The following is a 22586-nucleotide window of genomic DNA, read 5'->3' on the forward strand; positions in this document are numbered from 1 at the left end:
AGTTAAAAGGACACAAGCTCTTGAAGCTCCGCCCCCTGTGCCGGGAGCAGCAGCTCATTTGCATTTAAATGGACAGACACAAAACCGGTGCGTTTTTGCAAACTCAAAAAGTGACAACTTTAACATGCTATATAAAAATATCTGTGGGGTATTTTGAGCTAAAACTTCACACACACACTCTGGGGACATCAGATACTTATTTTACATCTTGTGAAAAGGGCATTATACCACCCCTTTAAAATATCTTCATTTGTGTTTCAAAGATGAATGAAAGTCTCATGGGCTTGGAACGAGTAATTAATGATAGAATGTACATTTTTGGGTGAACTATCCCTTTAAGAAACATCATCATGAACTTACACTTTCTTTAAATAAACTTAAGTGGCCTTTTATATTACATATCATTTGCAACTACAGTTTTTTAAAAATAAACTTTTAGGATTTAAAGTACACTACAATTGAGCGCACTTCTTTTTCACAAGTTTACATTAAACAGTAATTCGTGTAGAGTTTGAGAAATATAACATGTGGCAGTTTCTGATTCTGCCCCAGTATGAAGCAACTGGTGATGTTCTGAGAGTGAGAGGGTCAGTGACGCCACCTGGTCAAAGATCTCACTCCGAAACCCCACATTCACACCAACTCACGGGACAACCAGCCCAACAGCTGTCTTCTTTTACGACAAATATAATGCAATATCTGGCACTGTGCGTGTATAAAAATATTTCAAGCTGCATCTCTCCAAAATAATGCTCGATTTCACACCAGAGTGCATATTCTGCACTCTCCGCATTCTCCGAGTGGATCTGGGTGGACGTTACACGGATCGCCACATTCTTTTGGTTTATCACAATCTCTATTAGGACAAATCTGCAGTGGATAAGAGGAGTCTGTTTTAACTGCAATTGTTCAAGTTGTCTTGGATCGAAACTTCCTAGCCAGACAGGAAGCACATTCCAACTTCTGACATTTAAGAGCATTCACATAAACTTTTTTTTGCAATATAACACAGCAATTTATGACACGTCCCAGATTCTGTGGCTTTGCGAGAGACGAAGCTAAATGTGAATGGAATGATGCTATCCCTTCTGGGACTTTGAGCTCTGCATATTTCGTTCCCAAAATTGGTCAAGAGTTATTCCGCAGAGTGTTTTGGTGCCGCTGACCTCTCAAATGCCTTACATCCTATTGACGAGGAAAAGTAAACCAGATAAAAGCACTGCCACTGACAACATTTAAAGGGACAGTAACCACTGTAATGATTTAATAAACCCATCCAAACAAAAAACAGATTGTTTGCCAATAAAACTTAGCAGTTCATGTAAGGCAGTAAAACGAATTCCTCAAAGGCGAGACGATTTGACATCAAAAAAATAATCTATTAACACATATTACAAACAGAAAACACCAATCAGTAAAGTCACGAGACTATTTTAGACAAATATATTAAAGTAAATAAAGATTTTCTCAGACATTCAACACATTTCTGCCTTGTACCGTACTAATACAATCAGTTCTTTCAACAGAACCCGTGCAAGTACATAAACGCAGTTCTAAAGCATCAACCATGTCGAGAAAACCTCCTTTGTGTAAAGAAAGAGGGAGATGTACCTCTTAAACCTCATTTGGGACGTTTAGCATCCGTATAGGAAAAGCCCAGATGGGAGAAGTAGTGTCCTGAATTGGATCTCTGTCCATGAGCGCACACACTCTGACAGGATGGTATGCTTTACAAAAACACTAGTTTTCCCCAAAGCTGTTTTTGTGCTTGTCTCACTGATAGAGACTGATCTGCCCCCTGAATAGTTCCCAAGACAGTCCTCCGAGGAAAGACTCCACATGGTCCAGTCTGAGGCATGTAGTCCAGTGAATCTTCTCTGTCTCAGAACCAGGCGCTGGCCTTCGCTTTGTCTTGCTCTGGTGCTGTGGGTGAGGAAATAAATCTTGTCAAAACATGTTTGCTTCATCCAGCAACATAACATAAGGGTTGTGCCACTGTATGGCAGTTTATACTATACGGTTTATACTGGAAATAAACCAATAATATAAAAAATAAAGGTAAAAGTAATCTAAATGTGAAAATATGGCAAATTATGCACAATTAAAGGAACACGGCGACTTTATGGGACTTTAGCTTATTCACCGTATCCCCCAGAGTTAGATAAGTCCATACATACCCTTCTCATCTCCGTGCGTGCCGTAACTCTGTCTGACGCACCGCTAGCCTAGCTTAGCACAAAGACTGGAGGTAAATGGCTCCAGCTAGCATACTGCTCCCAATTAGTGACAAAATAACGCCAACATTTTCCTATTTACATGTTGTGATTTGTATAGTCACAGCGTGTACAAATAACAAGATCACATGAGACAGCCATCTTCTAACCGTATACATACTGGGAACTATATTCTCAGAAGGCGAAGCACTGCTACTTCTGCGGAGTGATTTGCTCGCAGCGCCTGAGAAGTTAGAAGATGGCGTTGTCTCATGTGACGCTGTGACTATACAAATCACAACATGTAAATAGGAAAATGTTAGTGTTATTTTGTCACCTATTGGGAGCAGTATGCTAGCTGGAGCCGTTTACCTCCAGTCTTTGTGCTAAGCTAGGCTAGCGGTGGGTGCGTCAGACAGAGTTATGGCACGCACGGAGATGAAAAGGGTATGTATGGACTTATCTAACTCTGAATACTGATACGGTGAATAAGCTAAAGTCCCAAAAAGTCGGCGTGTTCCTTTAAGTATGCAGCATCCACTGACATATCTAATAATGACTAATAAATAAAACATCTCTAATATCGACCAATAACTGTCAGATATCATGCATCCCATGTATAAATGTGTCAGGACTGCTTTACATTATTTATATGTGAAAGCAACAACAAAATATGAAATGTTTCAACTAATCAAGTAAAGGAATAAATAGTCAAAGGGTCTTATTAGTAAGAAATTAATCATTTTATTCAGCAAGAACGCCTTAAATTGACCAAAAAACAAACAAAAGTAAAAACATTTATAATGTTACAAACGGTTTGTATTTCAAATATATGCTGTTCTTCTGAACTTCAAATTTTTTTTTATCAAAGAATCCTGATAAAAATCAAGGTTCCACAATAACATAAGCAGCACAACTCTTTTCAACATTGATAATAATAAGAAATGTTTATTGAGCAGCAAATCTGCATATCAGAATGATTTCGGAAGGAGCATGTGACTCTGAAGACTGAAAATTCAGCTTTGATCACATATTAAAATATAATAAGAGACTTCTTTCAAAAGCTTTGAACTATAGTGTATGAAATGAAGCTTTTGACTGTAAATTATCCAAAAATAGGCCTTATCGCATAGTTATTTAATACGTATATAAACCATTTTGTGTTGACTTCCAAATAAAAATGACTACATAATGATGATTTACAGATGTCATAACACTGCACACACATGAATGCTGTAGAAGTGTACAGATCTATGATCTATGAGCTCACCTGTGTCATAGATGTCCACTGACCCGTGGAAAGAAACGGGCCAGTTAGGTGCCGGGATGCTACTCGGTTCCAGCTCTGTTTTGATGGCGTCTGTGTAGGACGTCGGGCTGCATGACGCTCTTACACCGGGCAGCAGAAGGGGGCTGAAGCGGGGGTCCAGCGCGGGGCTGTGAGCGTGATGGAGCATGCGGTGGGGGTGCGGGTGGCGGGGGTGCATGTGAGGGTACATCTCGTGTACGTGGGGGTATCCCGCTCCACTCTGGGCTCCCAGGCCGTAGTGCCATGAGTCAGTAAGAGCAGAAGGGGGGGCCAGGCTGTGGCTGCTCCAGATGCCAGTGTCTGCAGGGTGGAAGGCAGCGCTGTGGGGGAAGTCAGGGTGAGAGGAGGGGACACACGGGCTGGTTTGAGATGGGTAACCGCTGCCCCACAGGGACGACGATGCGGAGCCACACTGACCCTCGGAGTGGGAGTTTCCTTCTGAAACACAACAAACTATTAGTTCCTCAGTACCTGGATATCTCATTGAAATGGTTTTGCAGTGTTCTGTCATACCACTTAACAAGAACATGTGAAGGCAAAAAATTGGAAACCTAAGAGAGAAATGCATACTTTCCCTTTGATTCATATACATTTTAACATACAATATTGATGTTGGAAAAAAAAGTTGGAAAAAAAATGCCTTTAGTTTTAGCAGTAATGCTGTACTGACCAATCAGAAGCTAGGACTAGAACTATACGTTTATTTTATGTTGCGGGTCAATTTAACCCGCAAAATAGTCGTAAATATATATGATATAAAAAAGATGATTTTTTTTCTTGATATTTTGAGGGGGTTTTTTTACATATAGAGTCATGGACCAGCATGCAAAGTTTCGACACTATGTGTTGTGGAATGTGCATACAACATTTCTATTGTGATTGATCGGTTATTCAGTATTATTATTATTCAAATGTATTCTATTCAACCTGCATATTGTTAAAGGCTGCTGTAAAGAACCAAAACAAAAGAAATCATCGACGTATTTTGTGATTATTTTTAGCTTTTCCACACTTTTTTGGTTTAAATTCTTTCAAAAATATATATTTTTCAATATTGGGTAACAGGTTATTTTAGTGTCTTTGTTACACATGACATGTACTTGTAGTGGTAGCACTTTATGGTAACACTTTATTTTACAGTGTCCTTGTTACATAATTTACATGTACTTACCATAGTAATAACAGTACATAATGCATAATTACATGCAACTAACCCTCAACCAAATCCTAATCCTTACCGAAACCCTATAGAAAGTACATGTAGTAGTAGTTGCTTAATATTACTCAGTACTTAAATATATTATTACACTGTAACAGTGATACCTTAAAATAAAGTGTAACCCACTTTATTTTACAGTCCTGTTCCCAATGTACATACTTTTTATAGTTATTGTAAGAACTGTGTAACAACTATGTACTAACCCTGAACCTAACCTTAACCCATGTAGTTACCATATATTACCCAGTAGCTGTACAATGTAAGTACACGTAAGTGCACATACTGTAAAATAAAGTGCAATGTAGTAATAACAGTAAATTATGCATAACTACATGAAACTAACTCCAAACCAACCTTTATTATTAACCTTACAGTAAGTACATGTTGCTAATTAATATGACTTATGTACTTACACTCTAACAAGGACACTTTAAAATAAAGTGTAACCATCTTATGTTATAATGTGTGAGAACTATTAATGTTAATGATGTGATTTTTGGTACCACTGTCTCCTACCTTTCCACGGTCCTCCAGAGTGAAGTCTACCGGCTTTAGCGTCATTGCTGAAGGAGCTGGGCTGGCTCAAAGCACGTGAGAAATGTTCGTCCACCACGTCCCCGATGTCTCCACGGAAATAGGTGAACACCACACACCTGGCACTCATGTACTCGGCCTCGGCGGGCTGCGCCTCCTTGCAGCGCTCCTCTTCCCCAGCGCTCTGCTCCTCCTCTCGAGGAAGCTCAGGCTCGGGACGGGGCTTCAGCGCTCCGGGCTGCTTACTCTGGCCACAGAGAGAGGGAAACTCCTCAGGATCCTGCATCCTGCTGTAGGCACCGAACTTCTTCTGATGAAAGACACAGATTCGTGTTCATTATGAAGAATTGAACTGGTCAGGGCAGGGTTAAAAGCTGCAGCACACACACACATTCACCACCTGGTCTACGACCAAAATAGATCGTTGAGGATTGTCTCTGAACCGATGGCCCAGTGCCCACGCTTGGCACATTAGTGGTACGCTGATTTACGCCCATGAAGATTTCCGTATACGAGGGACTGTATAAACACATTCAGTTGTAATTCACAGCTTGGAATTTGAAGAATTCTATTTCAAATGTCATAAATTATGGTTTATGTTATATGGTCAGTACTGCATTTAGAGAAAAACTCAGTCTGGACACACCTTCACATTTCATTATTATTATTTCCCACATTGTAAAGTAACACTAATGTTTAATAATGTACTGGGAATTACCTATTGACTAAAACGTTAAAAGAAAAAAAATCTTGGACATTTACTGGTCCAACTCGTCCAATAAAATAGTATAATTATATATATATATATATATATATATATATATATAAAAATATAAATACGTTTTTTCTTCACTGTCCTGTCTTGTCCATTAAAATAGTGTAATATATAACAGTGTGTGTATGTATATATATATATTTTTTTTTTTCTGAGATGATTTAAAAAGCTTTTAAAGCTTTAAGAAAAAAAGCTTTAAAAATGTTGCATTCGTGGTCATTATATATATATATATATATATATATATATATATATATATATATATATAGAGGCTGTATAATGACCATGAATGCAACATTTTTAAAGCTTTTTTTTCTTTTATATATATATACTGTTTTGTCTTCACTGTCCTGTCCGACTTGTTCATTAAAATAGTGTAGTATAATTGTGTGTGTGTGTGTGTGTGTGTGTGTGTGTGTGTGTGTGTGTGTGTGTGTGTGTGTGTGTGTGTACAGTATGTGTATGATGAAAACAAATGCAACATTTTTCAAGCTTTTTTCTTAAGGCTTCAAATGTTTTTTAAACCATCACAGCAAAAATGTCCGAAGCAGAACTTTGTTTTCTTAACTTTTCTCGAGTCAGAATAAAGCCCCTACCTGCTGCTGCTGCTGCTGCTGATGATGCTGGTGATGATGATGGTAGTACGCCGCTTTGTAAGCTGCCGCTGCCGCCGCCGCCGCTGATGATGATGTCGCAGGCAAGTAGTGATGAGCTCCATAACTCTGATGATACATAACATCCAAACAACTCATGGCAGAGGCTTAGACGATCTCAAGAGGCTCTTCAGAAACACAGCAGCTTCCTCAACCGCAGATAAATGATGTCATCATTCCCCCCTATATAAACCTGAGCGTTGACAAAAGCGCCGCGGTTTGTAAAAGAAAATATTAGCATAAAAACAAAAGTGTCCCCATCGAGGCTTCACCACCTACAGACAGACAGCGGATCAAAACAGAGCGACAGACGCGAGCAGCGCGTGAAAGTTACAGGAGCCGCGCTGATTGGTGGGAAGTTTGGAGCGCTACGATCTGATTGGTGGAACCAGGGCTCCGCTGAATAAACCGAAACAAATATTAATAAAGCACTATAATTTAACAGTTACCCGCTAGTAAAAGATAGACAAACTGCCGAACTGTTTTGACAAGCTTAAAACTAACTTTTTAAGAAAAACACCTGGTTAGCTGAAGTTGTAAAAAACATTATATGTTTTATATGTTATATTGCATTCTTGCATTGCATTAATTGTGTCTGTGGTGTAGGCTATTCATTTGTACTCTAGTAATATGTTATTTGCTATAGGGGAAATTTTAATAACCGAGATTTTGTTTAATGTCCTGTCATCTTAATTAGCAGTTTTTAAGGTAGGTTTGCATTAGGCATGTGCTGCCACCTGCTGTAGACCAACTGACTGTCTTCACCAGAATTCACTGCGTCGAGTGATAAAAGAACATTTTAAACATAATATCAGACAAAGAATGTATCTTTTAGCTTTAATTGTGTGTTTGTTTTAATGAATTGCATTGTGTCATTATAAGCTAAAATTAATATGAACAAAATATGTTAAATTAAATAGCTATATCTAAAAAAAAGCAAAAAAACACTTTTAAATAATCATTTTATAATACAAAATCATGGTTGACTAAACCAATAAAGTGATAAAAACACTAGTGATGTTACTATGACAGAGTTTATTTATTTAAAGGTAAAGGGGATGTGAGATAGAGTTGGTAGGATTAATGTAATGTGGACACCAAATCAAGTCTTTTTAATCGTCATGAATAAATACAAAATACTGGCTTTTATTTCCATTTTTAATCAAAAGTTGCATATTTCTTAATACAGCAAAGAGAAGTTGGAAACAAAGGAGACAGACCAATGACCTGAGAAGAATGAGGTTATATTACTTTAAAAAAAAAAAAAAAAAAATCACTAATAAGTAATAACACATAAGGCACATGACCCATTTTCCACTCACAAACATGGCAAGGGTGATTGTGTTCCTGGTCTATTATAAAGTAATGGATCAACATTTTAATAATTTTATCAACTTTATTATCAAATCAACACAGTAAGCTGTTCCAGCTTCAGAACAGGAGTGCAGTGTCAGAGCATTTATCAGTAGTAACAAAACCAATGCAATGGGGAAGAGTTTAGAAAAGACAAGATAGTTCACTATATATTATTAATTCACTCTCTGTTGTCATGGCTGAACTTGTCATTGCAAATGGTTTGTTCACTTTGATGGTTAGACACAATGCAGACGGAGATGTGAATATTTCAGTGGTGTTGTGAGTGATATGGTTTATCTAGGCCAGGGCACAGTCACTGAGAAGAGACTTACAGCCATAACAGGAGACACACGCGCACACGCACGCACACACACGCACGCACACACACACACACACACACACACACACACACACACACACACACACACACACACACACACACACACACACACACACACACACACACACACGCACACGCACACAAACACACACACACACACACACGCACACACACTACAGTGCAGTGAAGTCTTCTCTTGTCGATCCATTAATCCTACAGGCCTAACTGAATCTCACCACAGTGATTTTCTTCTCCCTGCATTCCACTTTATAGTTTAACGATCATTCATATCATGTTTATCATCATTTTTTAATAAGCGTTTGAGCAGGAAACACAGTGAATTGTTTCTCTCTCTATTGCCTCACAGCTCACAAAGACTGCTTCAAAGTCTAACCCTGTGGGACGGTACTTCATAAGACACTGCTATGTTGTATTATTCCACTGGCACACATTTGATCAAATCCCCCATGCAGTGGAGCCATTTTACTTGAGAACAAAGGAAAATTAAACTACAATAAAAAGTGTGATAATTAGATTTTTTTTTCTCCTTACCAAGCCATTGAGCAATACAGTTCAGTTGCTTTCATATCTTTGACTGTGCAAGAAGGGCATCAATAGAGTTCAAAGCATGCGGCCTAAGTTTATGCATTTGTTAATTCTATACTCTTATGATCACTTAGTGATTTCAGAAGAACAATTTTTGGTTCCTAAAATAATAATTTGGTGAACACTTCTTAAAGCTGCAGTCTGTAAGTTTTTTGGGTTAAAAATTATCCAAAATACATTTTTAAACAGTGTTCAAAACTATCTTCTTGCCTTAGCTCGATTTAAATTGGTAAGCTTGCAATAATGTTTTTAATTCCAGTGGTACTGGAGGATTTCCGCGGGAAATTCGAGCATGTCTTTGCGTCATTACGTCACATCTGTCAACATAAAGAAGATGTCCCGGCTAATAGGCTATAATGCGTGTGAGGATGTTGGAGGTGGAGATGTATAGCCTTTTCTCACAGCACTTGATATAATTAAACTTATCAATTTGATTTCGGATCCAGAAAGGTTTAAAAGACAATCACCAGTGACAACTGGAGACTCACCCGATGCAAAATGCAAAAGACTTCGGAGTGGCTACAGAAAAAAAGAGACTGCAACCAGGCCATGCGAAAACAAGGATAAATATCGGAAGGGAATTAAATGTAGTCATGCAATGCTGATTTTGTTCATATTAACAATTTGAGAACAAAGTATAATTTTCACGGTTTGACGTGATATGATAAGCAATCATTAGATTTAATCAGCGCGATTTACTGCAATGCTTTTCCCCCCTTAGTTGGTCAGGACAAAAGTGGACGTTACTTATTTAAAGACATTTTCCGGTGAAAAATTCTTACGTAAGTTGGTCATACTTCCAAAAAGTATAATCTGTGATTCCGAATGCCAGTATCCACACCGGCGCGGTGACTGACAACCGCACAGTCTGCTCAAAACATTTGAACAGAGATGGCAACAAAGAGGAAAAACTACGGACCACAGCTTTAAAATAACCTTTTTTTTTTTTAGTGTGAAGAACATTTGAAAAATCAAAATAAACTTTTTAGACTATAACGAACCTTTTGTGCAATGGAAAGGTTGCATTGATGCTAAAAGTTATTCATGAAACCATAGATGTAGCACGGTTGTGGTTGTAGAGAAGTGCATGATTAAAGGAGAATCCAAAATAAACACTCTATTTAATCCCCAAACAAACACTCAGAAGATTGCTGGAGAATAACGAAACAACTGTCTTTAACTTAGACAATACCGGACTGAACTGAGTAAATTCAGAGTTTAAACACATGGGGAGAGTAATGAGATAACTAAATGAACAACAGGTGAACATAATCAGTAACTAAGGGAACAAACTGGCACGCACAAAGTAACTAGGGCTGCATCGGAAATCGCACACTTCCCTACTATATAGTAGGCGAAAAACAGTATGTGACCAATGAAGTATACTGTATGTCCAAATTCCCAGTACTTATAAAACAGTAGGCAAAAAGTTCCCGAATGACCTACTACTTCTGGAGAGATTCTGAAGTGTGCATATGACGGACACTTTACTATCCCATGAGGCCACGGGAGAGGATTTGTGAATGGCAGTGAAGCGACGCAACTGACTCTGGTAGGTCACAGTTACATTCCTCACATGTGATTCCCTGTCTATGTGTTGCCCACCACTGATCTGTCACCATGGACACTAATCACTTTCATCACAGCTGCTAGTCGTTTGTTAATCATCACTGTGTATTTAAGTTCCTGCCTGTGTTCTGTCTAGTGTCCGGTATTGTTTGTGTTACCTGGTGTGTGCGTGTACCGTCATCTTCTGGAATAAACCTCTATTGTTTGGATCTCTTCGACTTTGTGAACTCCTTTTGAATAGTGGTGGGCAGATCGAGGCTTCGTGAATCAATTAAACAGTTGAAGCAAATGTGCCATATTGTGTCGAGGCTTCGTAACAATCCGACACATGTCTCACCGGTGACACCCAGTGGTCACTTGCAGGTGTTGATCTGATCTATCTATCTATCTATCTATCTATCTATCTATCTATCTATCTATCTATCTATCTATCTATCTATCTATCTAATCTTAATCTTTCTATGTATCTATCTATTAATCTATCTGTCTATATATATTTCTATGCATCTATTAATGTGTCACTATATGTATACTGTCTGTCTCTAGCCTATAAGTCAATGTGTAAATTTAAATGTAAGCCTAAATATAACTAAACAAATCGCACTATAAATGTCACTATATCACCAAAAATCCGCTATCTCAAAATCAAACTCCTCTCACAAAAACCCACGAGGTCAAGATGCGTTGACTTCACTTTTATACAGATATGCGATTGTGTGGTCTGTTCCCGACCTTGTCAATCAAACGCCGATTCGGTGGACCATTTCACCTGTCGAAAAACTTGTGAAACACTCCGAAGCTTCATTTAGCTGTAGAAACGTGACTTGGGTGTTTTGAATCACGCTTCGGATCAGTGTTTCGAAACATCTGCGTTTCGGGATCTCGAAATGAAGTTTTATGTAACAAAGTTCGGGAGGAGCATGTTCAGGTAATCATCCAATCAGCACAAGAAGGAGCCAGTATAAATAAAGCCTTTCCTTACCTCCTGTCTCATGACTAATTTCTCAGCATCCCACCTCCACCCCTTCACCCCACATTCGGCTGGGTCCGTTCATAGATACCTATGATCTCTAAAGTTATGGGGGGAGTACTCTGGGGTCGGGCCGAATTCTGAGCTCGGAGCCCTCCCCCCGGACAGCAAGCCAAATACGCATTATAATATTACATCAGATTTCATTAACATGTAAACTCGTGAAAAGCTTCGGAATGTCAGTTTCGCGTCAGCCATCCCTACAGAGAACGCATTTGTATATTTTCTTTTTTCCCCCCCGTTTTCGTGTTCTGTGTTTTTGTTCTGTTTTCACCCCTGCTTGCACCATGGACTTCCCAGCAGGGAGAACGCTCCCTCGAGAAACACTTTTTGGTTCTCGCCCATCAGACCACCTTCCCGGACTACTGCCTGTGCCTGTTCCTGCATGTCGGACTCAACGCTGCCACACGTGCACAGTTATCCAGGGAGGTTCCTCGAGGGAGCCGTGGGTGCCGGCGTCCTGCGGATCTGCGTTCACCATTGAGGTTGCCATCTGCCCCACTCCCCATCCAGTGCCCAGCCAGAACCACCCAGATGGCGAGGACTGTCGACCTGAGCCCACCGCAGGTAGCGCGACGGAGTCCGCAGCGATGAACGAGCCTGCGTCCGCGCCCAAAAGAGCGACCAAGGACCACATCGCCACGGAGCCCGAGCAGCACGCTCCTGACCAGGTGTGTGAGCCGGCCGAGCCATCCATCGCCGAGGGAGAACTGGTGGACTTTGAGGGTTCGGAAGTGATCCCCGCCCACTCCTCCGCTACTGAGAGTACATCTCTGGCAAGAACACTTTTTGATTTTGAGTTTGGAGAAGAGATTTGTCTAGCCCCTGTTCTGTTGCCCGAACCTGTCAATCATGAACCTGTCAGTCATCTGCCTGTCTCATTAGCCTCACCCCACCCAGCCTCCCTCTCCCACCACCTCTCCAAAATATCCTGAACACTTTATTTTTTTTAGGTTTCTGCATTGGACTTCAGTCTCTTCCCCAGTCTCCAGCCATCTGTAACACCCAGTCATCTCTGTCACCCTTCAGTCCCTCGGTACCACCTCTGCCTCTCAGTAGTGGGGTACCACCTCGGACCTGTCAGGAGCCATCTTCTCCTGAGCAAGAGGCGCCCGAGGCTCCGCCTGCAGCCTCGGTGCGCGACGCTCTGCCTCGAACTGTTGCCCTGGCTCCTGAACCTGTGCTCCTTCCACCCTCGACCTCGGCATGGACCATCGGCTGTTCGGCCTCGCCGGACTCCGTCAGCACGTCGGCTCCACCGAGGTCAGACATCAGCCTCTCGCGGACGACTGCTGGCCACACAAAACAGAAACAACACATCAAATAAAATCAGGCCTGTTCTCCATCTTCACAGTCGTTGTTCCTCCTTTATGCCTCCGCTCCTTCGTGAGAGATACGAAACCGGTCCGCCTCACAGGTGTCGTTCATCATTAATCACGCCACCGGTCTCGCGCCGTTCTCTCACGTCCCTCGCCACATCCTCCATGGCTCCTCCCTCTGTCAACGGCACCATGGGGCACTACTCTGGCTGTGGCCTGGGCACGTTCCATCACGCCCCTGCTCAAGGCACTTCCCAGGCTCTCACCACGATCTGCTCCACCATGGCTCGTCGAACTTCCGTCTCCTCCCAGTCATCCTCCACCATCGGTTCCACATCTATCCGTCATCGCCAAAAAACCTCTTGCCTTTTAGCCTACATGCCTCCTCCCTCCATCAGCTCCACCATGGGTCATCATCCTTCCCTCTGGACCTATCACCACTCTGTCAAGCTCTTCTTCTCCAGGTAATCTGCCTGCATTCTCCAGCCCTTCGCCCACTCCTGTTGCCAGCCCTCCGCCTGCTCCTCCTCCTCCTCCTCCCAAACCCCCACCTTCATCTCTTTTGTTACGTGTGAGGCCTTCCAGGAGGGGGCGTTATGTCACAGTTACATTCCTCACATGTGATTCCCTGTCTGTGTTTCCCACCACTGATCTGTCACCATGGACACTAATCACTTTCATCACAGCTGCTAGTCGTTTGTTAATCATCACTGTGTATTTAAGTTCCTGCCTGTGTTCTGTCTAGTGTCCGGTATTGTTTGTGTTACCTGGTGTGCGCGTGTACCTTCATCTTCTGGAATAAACCTCTATTGTTTGGATCTCTTCGACTTTTTGAACTCCTTTTGAATGTGCCCCATGCAGCACTGTGACACATACTATATAGAAGACACCTTTTTAGCGATTGTGAAATAATTCAAAATACTGAAGAGAGTGTGCGCTTTTGTATGCAGACTATTTGAGGGAACAGCCATTTGTAGAGGTGCCCAAAACCATAGTGGATGTTATCGAGTGCACTCATTCAATGCACCGCAATATCGAGTGTACAACCGATGTACGCTCAACGTCTATAGAAATATATGTATATTTCTGGGTATTACCCATAATGATGGGTAATACCCACTGTGAGAGTCGTGCGTTGAATGAATTCCCGCATCTGACCAGAAGATGGCGTCCGCAGCTGAACCATCCATTCATTTTACAAACCGCTGGTCAAATGTGGCTACAAAATAATATCATACAGGTATCCATTCCTTTTTAATTGATTATTATATTGTTTAATTAATCTCTAGCCGTTGAGCGTACATCAGTTGTGCACTCGATATTGCGGTGCACTATAACGTCCACTGTGGTTTCAGACACCACTACAAATGGCTGTTCCCTCAAATAGTGCCATATTTAAGGGTATAGGGGGTGATTTCAGACACCGCTATCATCAAATTACAGGCAAACAGGAAAAACAGAAACAAAACAATAAAACCAAAACAGAGCATAGGCTACACGTTACAAGATGCCACTAAAGAACCTTTAAGAGTGTAGACGGAAACAAATGTAGACAGAAAGAGGGTTTTCAAGCCAATGCCAGTACCAGCTACTATAGAAAAGGGGGCAATTTGTTTGCCCATTTCATAAATGTATACTTTAAGAAAAAAACAGCGACCTACATAAATAACAGGAAGACATGAATATATATATTTAAACCAATGAGTTCAGTTGAATTGAGAATTCTGCTATATTCTAGTAATCGTCTCATCACTGCCATGATGCCAAGTAGACTTTACAATCCACACTGGTGGAAACTGTCACAGGTGTGGCACAGAAGGCATACAGGTTGATGTATTGTGCAATCTAAATGCAATCACTCCAGCAAAGACCTTTGCATTTGAGAATTTGCCTGCAGACCAGACTTCTGTTCAGAGGAACAGCTGCATTAACCCTCAATTAAATGCAAATTAGAGTAACACAGCAACTTTGTTAGTGTACTGACAATTGATGGTGGGATTACCTGACATTATTGAAATCTGTTAGACACTGAAGATAAGAGCTACACTCTGAAATCCATCTGACAATCTCAGTCTGTTTGTCTAGACATTTGTTATCATGTAATGTAATACATTGTAATATAGACAATTTCTTTCTTTCTTTCTTTCTTTCTTTCTTTCTTTCTTTCTTTCTTTCTTTCTTTCTTTCTTTCTTTCTTTCTTTCTTTCTGTATATGGCCAGTTATGATCCATCAGACGAAAAAAGGGAGGCCGAGAGCCTCCTCAAAAATATAATGTCTCAATGTATGTTTAACCGCCAATGGCAGGTAACAAACACAGTCACAGTGTTTCGTCCATATAATGATATACATGGGTTCTAATTTAGCTTGGACCAATTTAGTTTCTTCTGTGTTCCACTGAAGAGAGAAAGGCATACAAGTTTTCAACGGCATGAGAGTGAGTAAATTATATTATTGGGTTTCAATAATATTGGGTTTCGGTCCAGCAGTAGCGAAAGCTCGATCACCGCGATTTTTAAGTTCAACTCTAGGAACTGTGAGTAGGTCGCAAGATCTCAAGTTTCTAGAAGGGAAACGGAAGCAATAGATCGGTTAAGGGCTTTGAAGACAAATAACAAGATCTTACAGATTTTACACAGTAGAAAATACTTGTAAAACATGGGTTAAAGTTAGGTTTAAAGGGGTAGGTTCAGGGTTAGTAGTATAAGAACATATTATGTAGTACATGCGAACCAGGACTGTAAAATAAAGTGCTACCAACAGTCTACTAATACTCCAATGAAAGTTAGTTCAAATTCATTTTAGAAACCGCTCCATGAAAATCCTGTGGTAAAATCAAAAAAGAATGTTTCTTCAAATAAAGTATGTATTCGTGGGAGGATGTGTCCATCTTCAGTGTCTGCCTCTCCTCCAGATGGTTGTGTAGAAGCGTAACCCTCAGGTAGTGATAAATCTCAAGAGTCTCAGAAAGCTCTTAAATGTTTATTTTTTGCTTCTCTCCTTTTTGTTAATACTTACTGAATTACTCCATGGGGGAGAACTTGCTTGTGTCTTCTGCGATCTGTCTGAGAAAAACAATTGTTTTAGTGTGGGGGTATATCATATCAGTCCACAAGGAAAAATTACTATTACATTATTTGGTGTCACTTTCTTTGAATTGTCCCTTTAACACGTTCTGTTGACTATAAGTAACGTTGCAACTACATGTCTTTTAACTCTCATTAGAGTATTAGTAGGCTGGTAGGGTTAGAATAAGTTGACATATAGTTGCAAAGTTACTTATATTAATTACAGTAGAATGTCTGTTGGAGGACCATCACACAAAGATAGAGCAGATATTAAGCAGACAGCTTCTAAACATCTAATGAGTTTGTTGACATGTAGTTGCAAAGTTACTTATAGTCAAGGGAATGTTCAAACGGGGCCATCGAAATAAAATGTTTCCAATTATGTGCCATCAATTTAGGCCTGTTCACACCAAGGACAATAACAATAGAGACAATAAGTATAACGATAACTTTAAAGTTTGAATAATCTTTAATTCTATGAGAATATCCACACCATAACTATAACAATAAGGACACAGATGAATTATATCATTGGAATCACAATTTTTCCAGGATGATAACATCGACAGCCAATCAGAATCTACTCGATTTTAAAGAGCTTAAAGGAATAGTTCACACAAACATAAAAAATATTTCATAATTTACTCGCCCGCCTCATGTTGTTCCAACCCCGTAAGACTTTCTTTCATCTTCGGAACACAAATTAAGATCTTTCTGATGAAATCTGAGATATTTCTTTCTCTCCATTGACAGCTACCACTTTATATGATGAAGATATTTAATTTAATTTTTATTCACATGTAGTTGTGGTAAACGGAAGCTAAAGGATGTTTGCTTGACATGCGAGAGCCAATGAGGTTAATTCTCTCGCATCAAGCAGATTCGGTTGAGCTTCTGTTTATGTTCACTGATCAGTGTTTATGCGTGAATAAAAGCATAAATTAAATCTGTTCATCATATAAAGCGATCGATTCTCTTCAGAAAGTTTGGACTAAGCCTCACAATTCATATGGATTATTTTTATGATCTCTTTATGAACTTTTTGAAGCAAAGTGGTAGTTGCGTATTTGTCAATGGACGGACAGAAATCTCTCAGATTTCATTAAAATGATCTTCATTTGTGTTCCGAAGATGAACGAAAGTCTTACGGGGTTGAAACAACATGAAGGCGAGTAATTGACCGTTCGCAAAAACCCGCCCCCCTTAGTTACTGTCGCTATGTCCGACAAGCTACGCCGCTCTCATGCCACACCATGTTCTCACGCAGTGCAAAATACATCGCGGAGCAGAGAGGACACCGACAACACACGGACAGACAGGACAGACCAGGTTACTTTTCGGTTACTTTTGATATTAAACATTAAACAAGTCTCATTTTTCAAATTTGATTAAAAAAAATGTAAACAATAAATACCGTTTTGTGGCTGTTTATTGTGTCTGACAGATCGCTGTAGAGCATCAGTTAAATCTGCTCGTGAACCGATCATCTCTTCCTTCTAGTTCATTTATAGCATCAAATAAACATGAATGAACATCAGGAGGAATCTTGTTTTAACCGCGGAAAGGCGTCAGTACACTCCGCTTTTCAAGTTCAAATCCTCCCATGTTAATCTACTAACTCTCCTGACTACTTTGTCGGACAAAATGGCGGATGGCAAAGTATGATTGGTCAGATCACCTGTCAATCAAGCTCCCTGCGAAGGGTCAATTAATGACATTTTTGGGTGAACTAACCTTTTAAGCATTTAAAGTGGCAGACGACAAACAGAGGTGCAGCACGTGCTTATAGTAAGCAGAACGTTATCATTCGTTTTGCTTCAGGCTCCTTGCTGTCCTGAATGTAATAGAGCCCAGTTGAATAGTAATGTAATATAGTCAACTGACACGTTATAATAATCTGACAGATTTTTTAAATGAAGATTGAATGAAACCTTAATTTTGTAGTTGTGTAAAGCATCTGTTTAAATTCCCCCAATTTGTAGTGTTTATCCACCTTTTCATTAGTTGACTGTCTTCTGTCCACATAATGAGCCACAAATTGTGTCGAATTAGAGATTCATGTAAAACCTTGTATTCTCTAGAGTGCTATCATTTATAAGGTTCACAAGACAGAGAACACGGAAATATCTTCAGCAGAACGAGGTAATCATGTGCATAACTGTCCCATCATGCCCTTAGGCAGTGTTAGCAGTTATCTCCGTGACATCAGTGAGGCGTAAGGTTTAATGGGGTTCAATTTGTGTCACGGGCAAAATCAAAGAACATCATTTCTTGGGGAAATTTAAAATCCTTCCCCAAGACAAATGGTGAAATATGTCACAGAGGTCTTAATGGGAACATCAGCAAGCACGTCCTAGGACACAAAAGATCCTCTTCGCATTTTTTAATTGTTCAGAAACAATCCAGCTGGTTCAGAAATCACACGGTCACACTCGTCCTGCATTACAAATGTGAACGTTAATTGCATATGCGACTGTTAAAAGGCAGCTCATTCCAGCTGGTGTGACCACCACGGAGCAGGTTCAGATTTAGCCTTTTCATGTTAATTGGTCACCTTCATTATTGTTCATTTAAATAAATAAATGTACCACTCTATCAGGACCATCTTCAACACTGATTGAGATTGGCCAACGAGCAGCAGATAATTGGATGTTTAAAATATCCCCCTTTTGACAAATTTGCTCACACTGTGGTGGGGAAAAAAAAGCAATTAATGTCATGTTAAAAAAAATTAAAGACCTCAAAGATTGAGACAATCACACTTATCTTTGCTCTTGAATGTCACTGAAGATATCAGATAATATACTTTTGGTTTTGGTGAGTTGTAAAAAAAACACACTTTTAGATGCTCGTTTTTGCGCACTGATCAAGTCATTCCATTATGATAATGGGATTTCGTTAAAAAAAAGAGCTTATTAGACACATTAATGTCCCATTCTGGGACACTTGGAACACAATGGCTTCAAGAAACCTATTTTTTGTGGATAAAACGGACTCAATCACAGGTTCTTCACTCTGCTGTGCCAGCGCTTTTCGTAATTAACGGAGAATGCGGTTAATTCCCATGCATCTTTGCTGGAATTGCTATAATTACATGGCTTGTACTGAGACCTGGTACACAAAGTCAGTCTAGACTTTCTCTGTTTATGAAGGACTGCGTTTCCCTCTATGAAGGACTCGTCCTCTCGATGCCCTTCTGCCTTTAATGATTCTAATTCCCCATGCAAATACCTTTCATTTGCCTCAGTTGAATAATTCTGGCCTCGGTTTAACCCTGGGGCTGTAGTTACTACAGTGCAGAAGAAGACCTGGCACTGCGACCCCGTTTTTTTTTTTTTTTTTTTTGGAAATGCAGCACCTCACTTGATCATTTCAAGGGCTGAGAGTGTCATTGTGTGCCACTCCATGCATTGAACTGATTAATTATGTGGTCTTTAACGGTGTGTGTGACAAGCACTCATGCAGAATATGTCGCTGTACTCCGCTCTCTCTCTCTGTGTGTGTGTGAGACAAACTCAACAGGGGTGATAATCTCTCATTACCCATAATCCCTGGTTGCCCCAGTGCAGTATGGCCAGGGACACTCTGGGGCTGTATTCTTCTTCATGGGCAGATGGAGTGGAGTCAGTCACTTGATATATTAGCTCCCTGCCACCTAGTCCAGAACACTCAAGCAAAACGCATTCATCACCATGAAGATGTGGCCGCTAAATCAGTGTGATGAGACCCAGAATCCCCTCTCCTTGTTTGCATACAGCTATACGTCTGTCTGGTTAAAAGTCATGTCTTGAACACTTACATTGTATAGTGGCATAAAGATGATTTGGCAGTCTGGATCTAAGGTGATTCATTTTACAATGCATAATGTATTATATGTTGATATCTATATAGCCTTGCATTTTTTTAAAGTCAGCACGAAATTAAATTAGACAATTCTTGTTTTTTTTTTAATGGAGTATTGCAGAATTTATTATAAGGTCAGCAAATCCTTTTCTGAAAACGCTATAGGCGCTCTGCTGAAAATGCATAGCTGTGAGTTTTGTTTTGTTTTTCAGTTGAGAAGCTTTGCTTGCTATGATACGGAATTACTCGTATCTTGTTACTTGTATGTATCTCATTTCCCAGAAGGTTTGTTTCTGTATTGTTTCGAAATAAAATGTAACATTTTTGGTCAGGCTTTTGTTATAAATGATGCTTGTTGTTGTTGTCTGTTGACAAGCGGAATGTGGCGGTTGGTTGGTGTTGTATTTGTCCCGCCCCATCCTCCACTGTGATTGGACGGCTGGTTGACAGTGATGTTTACCCAAAGTTGACCATTCTTCAACTCTCTGTGACCGGTAAAAAACAGCAAACGCTCCTCGTGAAATAAACGCTCAGCCCGTTGTCATGCTGCTGGAGTTTTAAGAACGCAGATGCGCTAGCCTTCGGGAAAAGCAGATTTGGTGAACACTTTGGTGGCCTGAATAGTTTATCTGTGTATTCCCGATAGACAAAATCAAGTGCCGCCCTACATTTATTCTTCTTCGAGAAGCCGTTTCACTCCAACATAGGTCACAACAGGAAAGAAAAGACTATCACAACTTCCATTTTTAATGCCAGACATGGTTTCAAAGAGAAAAGCAGAAATATAAATAAAAAGGCAAATGTTAACTTAAAGGATCACTCCTCTTTATTGGAAATAGGCTCATTTTCCAGCTCCCCTAGAGTTAAACAGTTGAGTTTTACTGCTTTCGAATCCATTCAGCCGATCTCCGGGTTTGGCGGTAGCACTTTCAGCATAGCTTAGTATAGATCATTGAATCTGATTAGACCGTTAGCATCTCTCTCAAAAGAAATTAACAAAGAGTTTCTATATTTTTCCTATTTAAAACTTGACTCTTCTGTAGTTACATCGTGTACTAAGACCGACAGAAAATGAAAAGTTGAGATTTTCTAGGCCAATATGTAGGAACTATACTCTCATTCCTGCGTAATAATCAAGGAACTGTTCTGCCGCACCAGCAGGCGCAATGATATTACAAACTTAGTGCCGGTCACGTTGGAAGTTACCTAGCTGGGGACTATTTTCAGGCGCTGTGTAATATCATTGCGCCTGCTGCACCCATGGTACTTTTCATTTTCTGTCGGTCTTAGTACACGATGTAACTACAGAAGAGTCAAGTTTTAAATAGGAAAAATATCTAAACTCTTTGGTCTTTTTTTTTGTTGAGAGCGATGCTAACGGTCTAATCAGATTCAATGATCTATGCTAAGCTATGCTAAAAGTGCTACCGCCAAACCCGGAGATCGGCTGAATGGATTCGAAAACGGTAAAACTCAACTGTTTAACTCTAGGGGAGCTGGAAAATGAGCCTGATATTTCCAAAAAAAAGTTGAATGTTCCTTTAATATGAATAATAGTAAATAATTTATCTTTTTCTTGTTCTTTTTTTCTGTTTTGTTTTTGTAGCCTATGCAAAATTGTATGATTTTTAAATGCCAGATAGGCCTATGCAGTTATGAAGTGACATGATCCATGTAATTCAAGTTTTTATCATCTGTGCAACTTTTATTCTTAATGTCTTAAATTGTTCTTAAATTGTTCTTAAATTCATTTTGTTCCTCCCACAGACTTCTTTGGCTAAACATCTCTTTATGTGTTCCACTGATGAAGGAAAGTAATGGCAGAATTATCTTTTTTTTTTTATGTGAACTATCCCTTTAGATAAAGCTGGTTTTGATCGCACAACACAAAATGACTAGCAGTGAATTCTGGATCAGTACACCTCCTCTAAACATCCACACTATACTAGTGAAAGTATCTAATTTCACAGATGAGATATCTTACTTTATATTAGCTGCTGTCTGGAAACATAGTTAGCACATTAGCATTAAACGCCTGCCAGCCTCGGGCAAATCCACGAACAGAGCGGATAGATAAATGTTTCAGAGGGACTCTCTGTGGGACTTCTCCAAACGCACAGAGAAAGATTCTATCTAATATGAAATGGAGATTTTAATATACTTTAAAGACACCCTGTATAGCAAATAAAAGTGTAGTTTTGTCTCATTATTGCAGGGCAGAATTGGTCTGTGTGCTCGGGGCAAGATGGATCACCAGTGGGCTTATTACCATTATTAGCACATTTAGTGCTAGTCCCTGTTGCCAACCTTGCTGATTGTAGGAAAACATCTCCCTAATAACCTTAACGAGAATAACGCCCCGGGATGCGCCATGTCCTCCTCAGAGAGAGGGTATAATGTGCTGCGGGACACACATCCGCTATCCCTCCCAAAGTCACTCCTGTCTCGCTGGCTCCGGTTTCTTTGCTGTGGGGCAGTAATCTCCTGTCTGCTCCACTTTACCATGCCATGAGAATTACACCCACAAGGAACTGAGCCACAAATTGTCCAGACGGATGGAGCGTAAAATTGATAAGAATATTAAATTTGCCATTGACAATGCTATGGCGTCTATAACCTGCACTAAAGTCCACTGGAGTGATGGATACTCCAGAAGAATAAAGGTTTGTTGGTTACACTTTGCAATCTCATTTGTTAACATTAGTTCATAACGAACATGACCTAACAATGAGCAATACAGTATTTATTCATATT

General features: G+C 40.1%; 1 protein-coding gene across 3 annotated transcripts; it reads right to left on the reverse strand.

The window, feature by feature from the left end:
• Positions 1-1237: 1237 nt before the first annotated feature.
• vgll3 (vestigial-like family member 3) lies at positions 1238-7003 on the reverse strand. Of its 3 annotated transcripts, XM_079617822.1 has the most exons (5): positions 6647-6717; positions 5667-5794; positions 5258-5585; positions 3484-3960; positions 1238-1923 (listed from the first exon to the last, which is right to left on the reverse strand). In XM_079617822.1, the coding sequence occupies exons 2-5, from the start codon at positions 5745-5747 to the stop codon at positions 1883-1885; spliced, it is 927 nt and encodes a 308-aa protein (XP_079473948.1). In that variant the 5' UTR covers positions 5748-5794; positions 6647-6717; the 3' UTR covers positions 1238-1882. The 3 variants fall into 3 exon arrangements, with proteins under 3 accessions (XP_079473948.1, XP_079473946.1, XP_079473947.1); XM_079617820.1 differs by lacking the exon at positions 5667-5794 and having other exon boundaries at positions 6647-7003; XM_079617821.1 differs by lacking the exon at positions 5667-5794 and having other exon boundaries at positions 3484-3957; positions 6647-6943.
• Between the last annotated feature and the right edge of the window lie 15583 nt (positions 7004-22586).

This window comes from Phoxinus phoxinus, assembly GCF_949152265.1.
Source record: "Phoxinus phoxinus genome assembly, chromosome: 7".
NCBI classification, from domain to species: Eukaryota; Metazoa; Chordata; class Actinopteri; order Cypriniformes; family Leuciscidae; genus Phoxinus; species Phoxinus phoxinus.

Excerpts from the sequence above, each read along its gene's own strand:
- vgll3 (XM_079617820.1), bottom strand. The coding sequence starts at position 6,802 with ATGAGTTGTTTGGATGTTATGTATCATCAGAGTTATGGAGCTCATCAC. Across the intron at positions 3,961-5,257 it reads CTCTGGAGGACCGTGGAAAG|AAGGAAACTCCCACTCCGAG; the intron begins GTAGGAGACAGT and ends GTTGTGTTTCAG. Across the intron at positions 1,924-3,483 it reads AGTGGACATCTATGACACAG|CACCAGAGCAAGACAAAGCG; the intron begins GTGAGCTCATAG and ends CCTCACCCACAG.